This window comes from Taudactylus pleione, unplaced genomic scaffold (genome assembly GCF_031769625.1).
Source record: "Taudactylus pleione unplaced genomic scaffold, aTauple2 ptg000381l, whole genome shotgun sequence".
Lineage (NCBI taxonomy): Eukaryota > Metazoa > Chordata > Amphibia > Anura > Myobatrachidae > Taudactylus > Taudactylus pleione.
In genome coordinates, this window is record NW_028284782.1 from 2,142,307 (window position 1) to 2,159,779 (window position 17,473).

The following is a 17,473-nucleotide window of genomic DNA, read 5'->3' on the forward strand; positions in this document are numbered from 1 at the left end:
TAGAGGAGTCAGTGATGTATAGAGGGGTGAGTAATGTAGTGTAGGGTAGGGTATAGAGGGGTCAGTAATGTAATGTAGGGTATAGCGGGGTCAGTAAGGTAGTGTAGTATATAGAGGGTCAGTAAAGTAGTGTATGGTATAGAGGGGTCAGTAATGTAGTGTAGGGTATAGAAGCGTCAGTAATGTAGTGTAGGGTATAGAGGGGTCAGTGATGTAGTGTAGGGTATATAGACGGTCAGTGATGTAGTGTAGGGGTATAGAGGGGTCAGTAATGTAGTGTAGGGTATAGAGGGGTCAGTAGTGTAGGTTATAGAGGGGTCAGTGATGTGGTGTAGGGTATAGAGGGGTCAGTAATATAGTGTAGGGTATAGAGGGGTCAGTAGTGTAGGGTATAGAGGGGTCAGTAGTGTAGGGTATAGAGGGGTCAGTGATGTGGTGTAGGGTATAGAGGGGTCAGTAATGTAGTGTAGGGTATAGAGGGGTCAGTAGTGTAGGGTATAGAGGGGTCAGTAGTGTAGGGTATAGAGGGGTCAGTAGTGTAGGGTATAGAGGGGTCAGTGATGTAGTGTAGGGTATAGAGGAGTTAGTCATGTAGTGTAGGATATAGAGGAGTCAGTAGTGTAGGGTATAGAGAGTCAGTGATGTGTAGGGTATAGAGGAGTCAGTGATGTATAAAGGGGTGAGTAATGTAGGGTAGGGTATAGAGGGGTCAGTAATGTAGTGTAGGGTATAGAGGGGTCAGTAGTGTATAGAGGGGTCAGTGATGTAGTGTAGGGTATAGAGGGGTCAGTGATGTAGTGTAGGGTATAGAGGGGTCAGTAGTGTAGGGTATAGAGGGGTCAGTGATGTAGTGTAGGGTATAGAGGAGTTAGTCATGTAGTGTAGGATATAGAGGAGTCAGTAGTGTAGGGTATAGAGAGTCAGTGATGTGTAGGGTATAGAGGAGTCAGTGATGTATAAAGGGGTGAGTAATGTAGTGTAGGGTATAGAGGGTCAATAATGTAGTGTATGGTATAGAGGGGTCAGTAGTGTAAGGTATAGAAGCGTCAGTAGTGTAGGGTATAGAGGGGTCAGTAGTGTAGGGTATAGAGGAGTTAGTGATGTAGTGTAGGATATAGAGTCAGTAGTGTAGGGTATAGAGAGTCAGTGATGTGTAGGGTATAGTCTAGTCAGTGATGTATAGAGGGGTGAGTAATGTAGCGTAGGGTAGGGTATAGAGGGGTCAGTAATGTAATGTAGTGTAGGGTATAGAGGGTCAGTAATGTAGTGTATGGTATAGAGGGGTCAGTAGTGTAGGGTATAGAGGCGTCAATAATGTAGTGTAGGGTATAGAGGAGTCAGTGATGTAGTGTAGGGTATAGCTCGGTCAGTAATGTAGTGTAGGGTATAGAGGCGTCAGTAATGTAGTGTAGGGTATAGCAGGGTCAGTAATGTAGTGTAGGGTATGGAGGAGTCAGTGACCTCACAACATTTGAAAAAAAACAAAGGTCCAATGCAGCGCGCCGGAGGGGATGTGGCTTACACGATCGGTGGGCATGGCTTATACGCTCAGTGGGCTTGTCTTGTTACACCCACTGAGTATCATGTAGCACCCAGTGGGCAGTCTACTGTTGTGTGTAGCATGCTAACAACCTTTTTTCATGTTTGGTCATACTGTCAACTTTTGGCTGATTGGAGAGACTAGGCTGTACACAATAGCACAAAAAAACTTTTATTGAACATATCAGAGATTATAATTAGCAATAGTGAAGATGGAATAAGGAGCAAATTATTCATGTAGAACAATAGAATGAGGGATGAAATGCTACTTTTGAAAATTACTTTGGAGGAGATTGGAGATGGGTGGTCTGCTCCACCCAAAGGACGTGTGTAGTTCCACCTATGGGTGTATATATTCCTATAAGCTCACACACACACTTGCATGAATAGATTCCCACACACACTTACATGAAGATTCCCACACATACACAGTCTCACACACACACACACTTACATGCATAGATTCCCACACACACACACATACATTCATAGACACACACACACACACACACACACACACACACACACACACACACACACACACACACACACACACACACACACTTACTTGAATAGATTCCCACACACAGTCTCTCACACACACACACACACACTTACATGAATAGATTCCCCCCCTCCACACACACACACACATCACTTGAATAGATACACACACACACACACACACACACACACACACACACACACACACACACATCGATCTCCCTCCCTCCTCCACGGCCCCTCCCTCCTCCACGGCACTGATATGAATAGTTCTGGCAGGAGCTACAGTGAGCTCTAACACTCGGGCCTATTCATCAACACTAAAATAACGGTTTTAAGGACATTTTCCTTAAATAACGTTATTTTGGTATTCATGTAGCCACTTAGCACTTTGCTAAATTCCCCTGCGTTAATTTCCACACTCCCCATACATTATTATGGGGATGTGGAAATTATGGTATTCATCAAATTCCGAAAATTATCAATTTTCGGCATTTGATGCAGTTACTATTCGCCACTGTGAGGTGGCGAATAGCAGAATCCACTTACCTGTATCAGTGTGTGCAGGTCCCCCGACGAGTCCCTCCGGCGCTCTGCTCCGTCCTCAGGAAGCAGAGCGCAAGAAAGTTTAGAAAAAGAAATTTTTTTTATTTTTTTTGCTCTAATCTGTCATGTGATCTGCTGGGAAACCACATGACAGACCAGCAGGACGGAGCCGGAGGCTGCTGCGCGGACAGGTAAGTCGGGGGGGGGGATCGGTAGGGGTAGGAAACTTAACGCATCTGTAGGCAGTGCTGCGCATGCGCTGGTTTTACAGATGTAACAGCACATGCGCAGCACTGTTTCCAGATGCGATAAGGTAGTGTAGGCAGGGAAAAGTATCTATTACCCGAAAAGCTGTCATCGCAAAAATGACAGCTTTTCGGAGTAGATACTTATAGAGAGGTGGAATGATGAATTCCACCTATAATTAGCTAGAACTCCATGAGAGTTCTAAAGCTAATTATCTCCAGAGAATTTTAATGTTTAATGAATAGGCCCCTCAGGCAGCTTCTCGGCTCTGTCTTCAGTGTCCACTGCCTGTCCTCCGGCGTTGGCTTCTCCCCCCTCCGTTATCTCAGGCTGGCCAGGGAATGATGGGAGCATCAGTCTCTCCCAGCAGCAGTCTGTGAGCAGGGGAAGGCGTGCCCATGAGACCTCCAGGCCAGTAGCAGCCACACTCCTGACTCCCTGCACCCGGTGAGTACCCCCTGCGTCCTAAGCTCAGGCCCCGCCCCCTTTGCCTCTGGACTTGCGCATGCGCAGTCCTGATTTTTATGCAGGGCTTTGTGAATGTGGGGGATTCAGCCTCCTTTGCGGGGTGGCGGGAGCTCCCACCTTAATTCGGGAGGGTAGGCAACTCTGATTTCAGTTTGATGAATCCAATTTAAGATCCTCAACAGTCTAGCATTAAGCAATGCTTATTATGTGTGTCAAACTTCTTGATCGAGATATCTCTTTGAGGTATATCAATTGATAGTCAGAGAAAATAACACTGAGACAGGACTCCTTCAGTGTAAAAGCATCTCTGTGTATTATTCAAAAGGTAAACACGTCTTATTATAACGTTTCTTACAAAAGAAGGTTGTTCAGGATAAATGTAACATGAATATTATCAATAATTACAAACATCTATTGTTCTACAAGGTTAATAAAGGGGAGTCTTGGTATGGGTGTGTATGGGAGACACAGGCACAGCCGTTTAGAATACATCCCCATTCATAAGCTTATCTTGCTAGACACCATCTGGTAAGCTCAAGGTCTACTGAAACTCAAAGACTAGCAAAATAATTTTTCTACTGTTCTGCATTTAAAGTTGTAAATACCTTACAGGCACACTCCATCTTGTAACAAAATGGAGTCTCATGTGTCTTATGTGAATTTGCTAATATCAGATTTCTCAATATGCATGTAGAAAATTAAACCCCAAGTCTGTTTGTGGCTGCCCCTGGACAGGCAAGGGTTACAATTGTTTGTAAGCTGTTTGGTAGTGAAGCTTCGGGCCATTTTATGTTAAAATAAAACTAGTACTACCTGTTATATGGAATCTCAATCTAAAATGCCAGCCAGAGCAGTGGTCGAAGTGGGGCGGTATACGGCGGTATGACATACCGCCACTTCCCGGCCCCACTTCATTTTAGCCACAGAAGGGAATGTACCAGCGCTGGGATCCAGAATGGGATCCCAGCGCTGGAACAGCGGCGGCAATGTGTAGAGATGTGTCCCGCAGGGGACACATCTCGATCAACTGAGGCGCTGGCATGTAGCAGCCGGGACAGAGCATTAGGTCCCGGCTGCATTGTAAGGTAACAGGCGCAGCATGCACTGGCCGGCTCGCTGGCGGCTAGCCAATTGCAGGGCTCACTGGCCGCCAGCCAATTGCAGGGCTCGCTGGCGGCCAGCCAATCAGCAGGGCTTGCTGGCGGCCAGCCAATCGGGGGGCTCACTGGTGGCCAGCCTATCAGGGCTCTCGCTGGTGGCCAACCAATGAGAAGCAGCCAAGTGGCAGCTTCTCATTGGCTAAGAAGCGTCACTGGATTAAACTGCAGCAACCAAGAAGACCCGATGCTCCTGGTGGCTCCTTTCCTGCAATGCAGGTCAGTAGCAATTAGAGAGAGAGGAGGGTTGAAAGAGGGAATAGGGGACAGACAGAGGGAAGCAGGTAGTTAGTATTGTAGGTGGTGAAAGAGAGAGGGAATCATTTAGTGAGAAGGGCAGGGTGCGAGAGAGGGGAGTAGGCAGGGAGAAGTACAGTGGGGGTGAGAAGAACAGTGGGGTGATATGGAAGCAGGGGCCGGAGGGGGGGATTCAATCTCCATATCTCCATACCCCCACCTCTAAATTCCCACTTCAAGCACTGAGCCAGAGAGTATACCGCATAGTATTTACAGCCAGCTCCAGTAAAGCAGAAGACTCTGCCACTTGCTGTCAAGCAACGGTTGGGGGCATGGCCGAGCGGAGGGTCTTCTGCATTGTGCGTTACGCTGATAGACGTGCCAAGCCCTATCAGAGCTGCTAGGTCTCCCACAGCATTCACTGCTGCTCTGATAAGTACAGCTGCAGTGACGGAGAGCGCCCACCCAGAACACTATGCTGTTAGGCAATAGTTGGGGGCATTGCCGGGCAAAACATCAACAGCAGAGCTGCCAGGCCGCCCACAGCATCTACCGTTAGGATTTGGTGCACGGCAAAGTTTCACTGCTGAGTGCGCTGATGAGCACAGCAGCGGTGACAGAGAGCTCCCTACCAACCTCCGCCTGTGGGACACTGCGGCCCACGAGTGGGACAGCTCCCAAAAAACGGGACTGTCCCACAAAAATCGGGACCGTTGGGAGGTATGGTGATGTAGGGTATAGAGGGGACAGTAATGTAGTGTGGGGTATAGAAGGGTCAGTGCCATGCCTTGCACCATGTGCAGGCTTAAACTGAGAGGTGTTCATTTTGTTTTATGGAGGAAGCGGGCGGCGCCAATAAAAAACAAAACACATTTTGCCCTGGGCTCCACTTGATCTAGAACCGACCCTGGTGGCCATATACTGTGAAATATCTCATAGTATTTGGCTACAATATCTGCTGGTGTCAGGTTACCAGATAATATGTCTGCCGGTCACACCTTTATCTATTAGTGTATGCCCAGCATTAGCAACCTGTCCAGTGCATTGCTGAGCAGTGTGAGCACTCCACTTCCTGCTTCAGTAACAGCCAATCTCTAATCAGATTACTCCCTGGTGTAATGTAACTGCTTCATAAGCAAGACAGACAGGAATATAATTAGCTGCAACATTTAGGCATAGGTGAGATTCTTGGCTGGGATGGAGGATGACAAAAACTCGGCTACCTTTTTATTCATGTAGTTTTTGCTGAATGTTGATAATTTGATTTGTGGCACCATTTCCAGACCCCAACGGGTGTTGGCAGCATGGCAGAAGAGTCTCCAGGAAAGGGGAGGGTTGTTGGAAGAGGCCTGTGCTTCAGTGTGCAGCAAGGTAGGGATGGCCATTGACCATCAATAGTTATGAATAATCGATGGTTAACGACTGATGGACGATTGTTTTGCCATCAATGGCAGAGATCTAATGGTTCTCTGCCATCGATTGCAGACTGGGAACTGATTTTTTTTTTTCTGGTTCCCAATGTCACGGAGCTGCTAAGCCCCGCTCCCAGTGCTGATTGGCCCGCTGTGCCCCACGGCAACGGTTGTCATCGAGAGGTGCAAACCATCGATGGTTCACCATAGATAGTGTTGTGCCATCAACGAATATCACAAATGGAACCATCGATGGTGACCATTGATGGGCAGCCCACCAATGTCCATCCCTACTGCAGGCATGCTTAACTCATACCTCCCAACACTGTGGGGAGAGGGGATGTAAGCTGATAGGGACTATGGGCCTGATTCAGAGCCGCTCGTAAGCGGCCTCTCGTTCGCTCCGAGCGATGTTTTCCCAACTGCGCATGCGTACGGATCGTTATACGCATGTGCGAACCAGTCAGTGCGGTCGAAATTCATGTGCTCGCAAAATAGCTAATGCCTGCTATTTTGAGTGACAGAATGAGGCGTATGTGGGTGGTAACAAGGGAAGGTGCTTGAAAACGGGGAGTGGAGATCCGAACGCAGGCGTGCTTAAAGGTCTAAACGGGCGTTTTATGGGTGTGCATAATTAAAACAGCAGTGTCATTGACCACGTCACTGGGTTATTTTATAGCCAGAACTGCTCACAAGATTGTGGTAGCAAAAACCAACCACAAGAATAGCGAGCAGTTCATACGCTGGTCGATGTACTCGATTAATTTAATAAATAGCGGACATGACGTAGGATGCGAGCGGCCAGGGGGCGTATTTATCCAAAAAACGACCGCAAGTTTTGTTCGCTCGTTCAGACCTAGAGGCGTGAACAGACCGCAAAGAGCGAACGGTTCATTTGAATAGCCACCCCTATTTTCTGGACGAGCGAGCGCTAATTGCGTCCGGCTCTGAATCAGGTCCTATGTGCGTGTCTAGTTCTGAAAGCACTAGGCTTCCTCTTATTTCTCTCTAGTTACCCTGCTATAATTTCTATGCTGCATGCACCAGTATCAGGAAGATGCGGCACCTGTTTACCACTGCTCTGCTATGCTGTGCAGCGCAAATGGGTCATACCTGCCGACTCCAAGGCAAATCCAAACAATGCAGGTCTAATCTTGACAGCTCTCAAATAAGCACTGTCCTACTGAAATTGTGAAGGTTGGGAGGTATGTTAACTGTGCAGACTTACAATCAATGTTGTGCAATTAATTAAAAGCTGATTCTATGTACTTCATATCATTTGATTGATGTGGCCATATGAACCAATAGGAAGCTCAGGGTTAAAGATGATGGGCATTCACCACTACCATAATTTTTAGTACTATATATATATATATATATATATATATATGTGTGTGTGTATATATATATATATATATATATACATACAGTGTGTGTGTGTGTGTGTGTATATATATCATACATGCCTACCCTCCCGATTCGTCTGGAAGCCTCCAGAAAATGTGGTGCTGCTCTTGGCCCCAAGAGAAAGGATGGCAAGCTCCTGGCAGCCGCCTCCCCCGCAGTTACAAGGGAAATGATGACGCGATTCATGCTGAATCAGGCCGCCTGCCTCAAAATACAGGTAATCTTGGCATTGCGTAGTGAGGGGCAGGGCCAAAATGATGCGTGGCCACACCCCGCTCCGCCCACAAATGCCTGGTAAGCTGTCCGGCTGCGCCCCCCTATGCCGGCCATGCCCCCCTGCTATGCCAATCTGGCTGCTCCCTCCCGGAAGAGGTGGCCAGAATAGTCAGTGTTGACGACGATGCTTGGAGCATCCTGAGGCACTAGGGGGGAGGTCAGATTTAGGCATCGGGGAGGGGGTCATAGGTTTAGGGTACGGGGAGGGGGAGGTTAGGTTTAGGCACTAGGGGGGAGGTTAGGGTTAAGCATCGGGGAAGGAGGATAGGGATTATGAAAATACTTACCAACCGTTCTTATGAGTGACGGGATTCTGGCTGTCTGGATGCCGCTGTTGGTATTCTGACCAGCGGCATCCCGACAGCCGGGATTTCATACCCAACCCGCTAAAAATGTGTGACTTTGCATAGTATGTTAAAAACTCAATGATGACTGCCATTTTAGTGTAGAATAAACAAAATAAATTAACATGCATGCCTCCGTTATAATCAAATACTTCAATATGGTGGAATACGCCCAGTTACACTCCAGGCCCCTTCAACAACTGATTCTCTCCCGGTGGAACGGACTGTATCATCTCATCCGGTCCCAGACAATCCTCCTCCCTCCAGAGGTTTGGCTTTCCCTCTCATGGTGGCTACAGACATTCCATCTGGACAAGGGTCGCCCCTTCTGGATTCCAGATTGGGAACTTCTCACGACAGATGCCACCCTTTGCGGATGGGGTGCAGTAATCGGTCATCAAACCTTTCAGGGACGGTGGACAACTCAGGAAATTCGTCTGCCCATAAACATTCTAGAGCTTCGAGCAGTGTACAGTGCACTTACTCAGGTGCAAGATCTTCTCTGGGGCAGGCTGGTCCAGATCCAGTCCGACAACGCAACTGTGGTAGCGTACCTTAACCATCAGGGAGGCAAGTGAAGTCGGGTGGGACTTCACTCTCACTTACCTGTTTCCTCCAACCTCCCTCCTCCCGAGGGTACTTCGAAAGTTCAAGCAAGAAGGCGGCACAGTAATACTAATAGCCCAGCCTGGCCCAGGTGACATTGGTTCACCAACCTATGGAGTCTCTCCATAGACACTCCCTTTCCACTTCCTAAACGGCAGGACCTCTTGACACAGGGCCCTTGCCTGCATCCAGACCTTCTTCAGCTGTCTTTGAAGGCATGGCTCTTGAGTATTCCCTCTTAAGAGTCAAGGGTTTCTCTCAGCCCGCATCTGTTACAGAGTTTGGCACTCTTACTTTCAATGGTGCTACCCCAGAGGCTATGGCTCTACTCTATTTCTTCAAACTCGATAGGATCCACAGGGCACCCACCCTGATGCACCTGGCCTCATTGGGTATTTTCTCTCGATCACTGATTCCTTCATCTTCTAGGAGAATGTTTTTGAGAGTAATGTTCTTCCTTCTCCTCTTTCCTGCTCCTGCCTTGGGCTTGTTTACAAGCTGTCTGCCTGTGGCTGGAGGCAGGGTATATGTGGAGGAGGACCAGTGCATCCTGGGAGCTAAAGCTTAACTGTTTGGTGCCTGGATTACTTCATCCACACACCCCATGGTATCCCTGTGGATCCTATGGACTTCAAAGAAATAGAGTTGACAAAGGTAGGTCTACCATAATTCTTAATTTATTTGATAATTCTGGTCACCCTGTAGTATGTAAGGGGGGGGAGGGGGCTAGGGCAATTTTGGGACATTTTTGGAAGGAATATTAGCCAGTTAAGTGTGGTTAAATGAAGATTCCCCAATTTCCTTGTTCACAATTTATTATTTACCTAAATTCACACAGATCTTCTTGTTAAGATAAACTGTATCTTTATGACACAAGTAGAATAATCTAAAGATGATATGACAAAACACAGAATAAAGAAAATAAATTAAAAACTAATATGGGTTAACACAAATGGTGATGGGAGCAGGCTCTCCTCATCAAAAATCTCAATTAAACAATCAGGAGCAACTGACAGCAACTCAGTACCATGCAGTAAACATGAAAGTCAGCGGACATGTAGAAATCTGTAGCAGGTTACACTATAGAAGTGTCCTCCTGTGTGTGGGGATCTGGTAAAACTGAAAGCGTGCCGTTAGCACTGTAAGTTTGTGCAGCTTGTTAGGCAGGTGAGCAGTAAGATTGCCAGTTGATGGTATCTGAATGGTGCTAATGGGATTCGTGAACTGTCAGTGGTTGCAGTGTCCCGCTGGAGAATAGTGATGGTTGCCCGGGATGCGTTCTTCCTGGGGTAGGAGTAATACAGGATTTCAGCCTGTATTAAAATGAATGAAATCTATCAGATCTGACTGCAAACACATCAGATGTCAGATATCGTTATCTGACAAACAAACGCGCATCGTTTATCGTTGCAGGCAACGTCAGATTTTCTTTCAGATATGAACGATTGAATGATTTTTAAAATCGTTATCGTTCAAATCTGAAAGAAAATCTGACCGTGTATGCACCATTAGACATTTTCAGTGCCTGATGGTTTCCATTCATCATAGCCTAGTGATTAATATGAAATAATGCTTGTTTCCCATTGTTTAGATTTCAATATAGAACCCATCATATGGTGGATGGTTTAAACGCCAGATGACTAGAGAATAATACAGAGCCCCTTCCCTTATTGTCAGTGTACAATAGTGCCTATTCCCTCGTGGTCCAGTTGGTCAAAGACTGGGTGTGGACACACTCTTGCCACTTGTTATTGTCATTTGCTTATTTGGCAGAGTCTAAATGGACTTGCGGTCTTCCAAAAGGGGGTAACAGACTTTGGAGCAGGATAACCACAGGCCTAATGCCTCAGGTTAGCCCTGCTATACAGCAAATGGCACCGCCTGGATGTAAGGGATGTGACCAGAGCCGGCCCTAACCAATTTGGTGCCCTAGGCAAGATTTTGGATGGTGCCCCCTAGCAGATAATCGCACCACACTACACTCTGCAGACACTCTCCCCCACCTCTTCATACATACTCTTCCTTTCTTTAGGAGTCTGGCAGAGGACATAAAATTGTGATTCATTTGCCCCCATTTTATGTATCTAGTACATCTCTCTCACTCTCTCTATAGATACATATATAGCTACATGTACACACATACAGTGCACACACTGATCCAGTTGCTGCCCATCTCATAGCACCCCATGCCTCATCCAGCACCCCACATCCAGAATAGCTCCACTTACCTCATTATGCACCCTTTATTCAGCTGTCAGCAGCCCTCATTCATATAATGCAGAGTGCGTTACAGTGAGGGTCATATAATGCAGAGTGCGTCACAGTGAGAGCCATATAAAGACAGAGAGTGTCACAATGAGAGCCATATAATGCAGAGTGCGTCACAGTAAGGGCCATATAATGCAGAATGCGTTACAGTGAGAGCCATATAATGCAGAGTGCGTCGCAGTGAGGGCCATATAATGCAGAGTGCCTCGCAGTGAGGGCCATATAATGCAGAGTGCGTCGCAGTGAGGGCCATATAATGCAGAGAGCATCACAGTGAGGGCCATATAATGCAGAGAGCGTCACAGTGAGGGCCATATAATGCAGAGAGCGTCACAGTGAGGGCCATATAATGCAGAGAGCGTCACAGTGAGGGCCATATAATGCAGAGAGCGTCACAGTGAGGGCCATATAATGCAGAGAGCGTCACAGTGAGGGCCATATAATGCAGAGAGCGTCACAGTGAGGGCCATATAATGCAGAGAGCGTCACAGTGAGGGCCATATAATGCAGAGAGCGTCACAGTGAGGGCCATATAATGCAGAGAGCGTCACAGTGAGGGCCATATAATGCAGAGAGCGTCACAGTGAGGGCCATATAATGCAGAGTGCGTCACAGTGAGGGACATATAATGCAGAGTGCGTCACAGTGAGGGACATATAATGCAGAGAGCGTCACAGTGAGGGAAATATAATGCAGAGTGCGTCACAGTGAGGGCCATATAATGCAGAGAGTGTCACAGTGGGGAAATATAATGCAGAGAGTGTCACAGTGAGGGACATATAATGCAGAGTGCATCACAGTGAGCCATATAGTGCAGAGTGCGCAGCAGTGAGCACCATAAAACACAGAACAGTGATCCGTGACCCACACATAACTTATAAAACAGACCCCTTACACACATACACATAAAATGAATATACCCACACACACACACACACACACACTACATTAATACACCATGACCATACCCCTAGATGATACTGGCACTTATCTGTCTTAAAAGAGGATGTGTGGTCCCTGCTGGGGCTGGGCTCCATGGCACAGGAGGAGAGGAAATAGAAGAGCTTGTGAGATGATGACAGAGAAGAGGCTGGAGAGGAAGGGGCGGAGACCTAGGGTTAGGGGGTGGGGTCTCTGGTAGGGAAAGCAGTGTGCATGTAGAATAGACAGGGGGCGGAGACCCGAGGTTAGGGGGCGTGGTCTCAGGCAGGGAAACGAGTGGGCGTGTATGTAGTATAGACAGGAGGGGATGGGGACTCGGGGGTGGTCTCAGCCATAGTGACAGCCTGGTCAGAGCGAGGATAAGAAGGAGCCACAGTCAAGACTGCCCGAGGCCAGCCGCAGCGCAGAGTACGGTAATGAGTCAGTGTGTGACTCATCAATAGTACTGCCGGCTGCAGGCCCTTTAATTGCCGCGGGACCCAGTGCATAGCACCGCTAACAGTACTGAGCCGCTGGATGCCCCTTAGGCATTTGCCTAGAATGCCTATGCCTAGGGCCGGCTCTGGATGTGACCATTCTGTTTTAAATTTAATCTTCTACCTACATGTTCCGATTCTAGTGTTTATCGTCAGCTAAGAGTTGTACTATGGTCTGTAGGGATGAGATGGATATTTAAAAATTGTAAAAGTTAACTTTTAGCTTATTTTATAGATCACACAATTTGTAATCTCACCAGCACTAATAATAATAATAATATTTTACAGCTTTTCATGACATAAAAAGCAAGTGTCACAAGTATCAGCTTGATATTTTACTTTTGTACAAAGCCCTGATGGTGATAGTTTCTTTCAAATAAGTAAAATGAACTTGGTTGTGTGTTTCTATTGACTTGGGGTGAATGTAAGATTTCAGCCTGTTTGTTTTCCAACCAGGCTGTCAGGTGTTTGTCTAGTATTTAGAATATTCTTCATGTACCAGTAAATCTAAGACCAGATTAAGGCGAAATAATGACTTACAAATGCAAAATAACAAGAAAGTGGAGGTAATTCAGATGTTCAAGATTATCTTACAGATGGAATGGACCTCCAACTAATGACAAGGATGTTGCAAAAATCTGTAAGAACGGTAGTAGTAAACCTCCCATCGTCTGAGGATTGACCAGTGCGGGAATCATTGACAATAAAACATACTCAATTGAAATAAAGACACAGAGACTTGTATTTGGCAGAATTGTTAGCTATTTTATTTAATTAACAGATAATGAATTAATTACTAAAATTAATTAAATGAATTTAAATATGGTGGCAAAGAAAGAACGGCTAACAGCCCAAGCCTAACACTATAAACACTCCAACCACAACACATACACTCAAGCCTTCTACCTTGACTACCCACCCGGAAAGGTGATGATGCTGCCCCCGGCGGGGTGGTCCAGCAGACTTTAACAGTCAACGAAGGTGAGCGAAACAAAAAGTAAACCAATATTCACAGTGCTAATAGGTAACCTGCCGTTCTTTCCCGCCAAAAGCAAGGTTCTGCTAACAGAAACCTTGCACCGCCACCATAGAACTAACGCACAGAAACCACAACCTCAAACAGATCCTCAAGAAAAAGAACCTAACCTTCCTTAGCTAAGTGTACCCCGTCAGACCGAAAAAGGTAAGTATACCTAAATTTAATCCTAGGATGTTTGACCACCGCCCCGCCATTTCTCAACACATATTTTGAAACAGCCAAGTTCACTTTTTTCCGAGCTTTATCAATGGCTCTGCCGTCAACCACACCACGCCAACAATCTAGGGAACATGAAAGCCCAGACTATTTTGCAAGATGGCCAAGCCATCATAATCTGACCCAAATCATCCACCACCGCCATAGGGATAACACAAATGAACTCGACCGGAGAGAAAATGTAAAACCTGCTGAGGGACATATAATTATCATAGTGAATCAAATAGTCGAATTAAGTCCGTCAGATCAGGTAAAAAAAATCAGCAAAACTCTCCAGACTCCCACTGAAATCAATGGTGAGTAGCTAATCCCCGAGTAGGAAAGACAAGGTAAGAACAGACAAGACCAGGACCAATGACATTTCGTAAACACATAACAAACCATATGTAACATGCATGCCCGACATTAAACCTCAATGATTTGGCCAAATGTAACGCTTATCACTGGCAGATTTCCACCTGCCCAAAGCCTGAATCTCTGACTCGGGAAAATCCCGCAGCGGAAGCGGCAGCACCGATTCGAAACGACTGCGTGCCGAATTGCCCTGGTGAGAGGCCCACGCTGCAAAGACATCGCCGCAGCATCCAGCTAAACTGAAATTTTGTCAGTGGAAGCCCATCGCAATGCATCAGCCATGAGTCCTCCGCTGAAGGTCTAACCGATGCATAACGAGTGGCCAAGCCGACCGGACAAATTCGACCATCCGCCGAGGGGACCAATGTTATCCAGCGACCCCTGCCTAGCTGATCAGTCTTAGAAAAGACGCAATCTGCACAGCATGGACCTCTCACCCACCTTCACATCCGAACTAAGCATAGTTGAATCCCTCCATTTGGAGGGAGCAACTAATTCTGACACCCGGAAAGCACCATGAAAAGCCATGGAGAAAGCTAACTCAAACAAAAGCGTTTCGAAACCGGAAACCGCCACGTTCTCAACTGCTCCTAGGATGGACGGTGACAAGGAAATGTCTATGGGCCGTCTTTTATCGGGGGTAACTGGCTCAGCGCGCGCCCATCCTTTCAATGCCTTTGTGATGACAAAACTCCTTGTAAGGTCAGGGATTCCCTTCAATTTAGAGAAAACGAAATACCTGCCAGATACCGTGAGATTACTGCTCTTGACCTGCCAGATACGTACAGCTGCCAAATAAAAGAAAGCATCAATTGATGCTGACCCTTACCACCGAGGCCTTGTCCACGGGAAAAAACTTCCCACTCTCACACGCAAAACCCGCAAAAACTTTGCTCTCTGACCATTTATTGCATGCACCACGCCCAGATTGTCACATCTGAACAAAATGCTGCGATTGCAGATGCGCTCGCCCCAGACCTCCAAGGCCACCATTATTGGGAACAAGTCTAAGAGCAGCATATCTCTTGTCAAACCTGTATGAACCCACTCCTCCGGCCAAGTTGCGATGCACCAGGATCCTTTCAGGTAGCAACCGAACCTCGAAGATCCTGCTGCGTCAGTAAAAAGCTGCAAATCCACATTGTCCACAAGAGGGGATACCAGACCCTGACCCCAGTAAAATTCGCCAGAAAGGAAACCCAAACTTTCAGGTCTCTTTTTATTTTTGATGATAAACCGATCAAATGGTGCGGTCTGGAAACCCCCGCCGTGGCCCTCTCTAGCTTTCGGCAAAGTGCCTGTAGAGTTATACCAATGAGTATGGCAAAGTTCATACAACCCAAAAGCGATTGGGCCCGCCGAAGACAAATTTTACGCGCAACCAAACACGCTGAAATGGATTTTCGCAATTTGTCAACTTTATCGCACGGAAGACGACAGGAGCCGGACAAGGTATCAATCCTGATACCTAAAAAACGACAAACACGAGAGGGGACCCTCTGTCTTCTCGTCTGCCATTGGTACAAGAAAAAAGAAAAAACAGCGCTCTCATGGAACCAAGTAGCTCGTTACAACGCTCTGAACCAGCGGGCCCCACGCAGAGGAAGTCATCGCTATCCCATGATCCCCACAAGAAAAATCCACGCACCAATGAAGGAAGGTGCTAAATTTTCAAAAAATGCGCAGGAAATCGAACACCCCATAGGCAAGCACTTGTCTATGAAGTATTCCCCCCGAATGTGAAAACCCCTGAACCTAAACGATTCAGGTCGCAAAGGGAGCAAACGAAAGGCTGATTCAACATCCATCTTAGCCATGAGGGCCCCGCATCCATATGCTCTAATGATACTGAAAGCATCATCAAAAGACTGATACCTCACTGAACAGTATTCAGGAGGTATAGCTTCATTAACCGAGGACCCCGATGGATAAGACAGATGCCGGATCAGCTGAAATTTTCCTGGAGTATTCTTGGGCACCACCCCCACCGGGGAAAGAATCAGATTCCCCACTGGAGGATGTGTAAAGGGACCCGCCATCCGTCGTAACTGAACTTCTTTCTCGATCTTTGCCTGAAGGACTTCAGGAAAAACTCGAGCAGATTGTAAATTCCTAGGTGAACAGACTCGAACTTTGCCTATAACGGGTAAATGAAAACCCAACTCGAACCCAAAAAACGAAAATTCAGCGTCCTGTCTATTAGGGTACCACCCTAGCCACCTGGACATAGCATCCAAACGGATAGGTGTTGGGGCCCTATTTAGCGCCTGTGCTACCTCCCGCTTTGGGAATAGCTCCTCCTCCCGACTTGGATCCCTGTTGGGCTGACAACCTGAAGCAATTAGAGGCGGGGTGCGATCCGTTGCAACGCAAGCAAAGGTGTCGAAAACGACACCGTTGGCCCTGGGAACAGGAGGCATTATTAAAGGCAAAACATTTACCTTTAAAAGGCGTCTGCGCAGAAAGCCGACCGGGGCCCGTCTGTCGACGCCCCGGGGAGGGATCAGAACTTGGGCGCCACGCCCCAGACCCCCCCTTATGAGTATCCCCGCCTACCCGAGAATCCTCCGCTCCACCTTTTGGTAGTTGCGTGACATCAAGCCACACTTCCACATCCTTGCACCCGAAATCTAAGCGTTTGGATCCGTCCTGCTTGCACCTAAACTCCCCATCAAAGGTCCTCCAGGCGTTGCCCCTGGACTTACGCTCCATCCCATGAATCAGGTGGATATACCGCATTACGTTCAGGTGCTCCCCTGGGCGGTCTTTCAGGTAGCATGCTGCGAATACGCAAAACCCAGCCAGCCAGTTATCATAAGAGCGAAAAGCTTCCACCCCCACACCACCTTTAAGCTTAGCTGCTTTAAAATCTTTTTTGGCTTGCTCAGTTAAGATAAACATGGCCACGTAATCGCCCTTCCTAATTTTCTTCTTGCAACAAGCACGCAAACCATACAAAACCGCTGTATTGTCGCAATACACCACACCTGGCTGACCCTGGCGCTACCTGGACTTACGCAAACTATTCCCCTTACGCCACCGTTTTGCCCTCTTATCGCGCCTTGCCGCCTCTCGTCGTGCATATCTAGCAGCCCTCTTCCGCGCCTTCATCGCGCTGCTGGCTGAAGAAACCAAGGAGGAAGAGGACGACGACAAGTCCGAAACAGAGGAGAAAGAGGAGGCAGAATCAGAAATATCATCATCAAAAAACCTCTGAGGTCACACCTGACGACCCAGCCTTGTCACCCCCGGAAGCTGCCGATGATGACGCCTCCTCGACGCTGTAATCCTGCTCCATAGTCCCGCCATCAACAGCATCTGAAAAAGACAGTAAAGCTGGCCCCAGGGCCGAAACCCCGGACCCAGCAAACACGGCAGGAGAATACACAGCAGTAGGCGCCGCAGACATCCCCGGACCAGCTGCCAACTGAGCAGC

The 17,473-nt window shown here is 47.4% G+C and overlaps 1 protein-coding gene across 7 annotated transcripts in view; it reads left to right on the forward strand.

Annotated features, from left to right (window-relative positions):
• Window positions 1-17,473, forward strand: part of LOC148507812 (mitochondrial ornithine transporter 1-like) — a 119,649-nt gene that overhangs the window by 58,127 nt on the left and 44,049 nt on the right. Inside the window, exon 1 of one of the 7 annotated variants that reach the window (XM_088445474.1) lies at window positions 4,613-4,679. The exons of 5 other annotated variants lie outside the window; for them this stretch is intronic. In XM_088445474.1, the coding sequence (XP_088301600.1) occupies window positions 4,674-4,679 (6 nt within the window). In that variant the 5' untranslated portion in view covers window positions 4,613-4,673. Of the gene's footprint in view, window positions 1-4,612; window positions 4,680-17,473 lie in introns of those variants that run through there. One more of the 7 variants, XM_088445481.1, reaches the window with a different exon arrangement.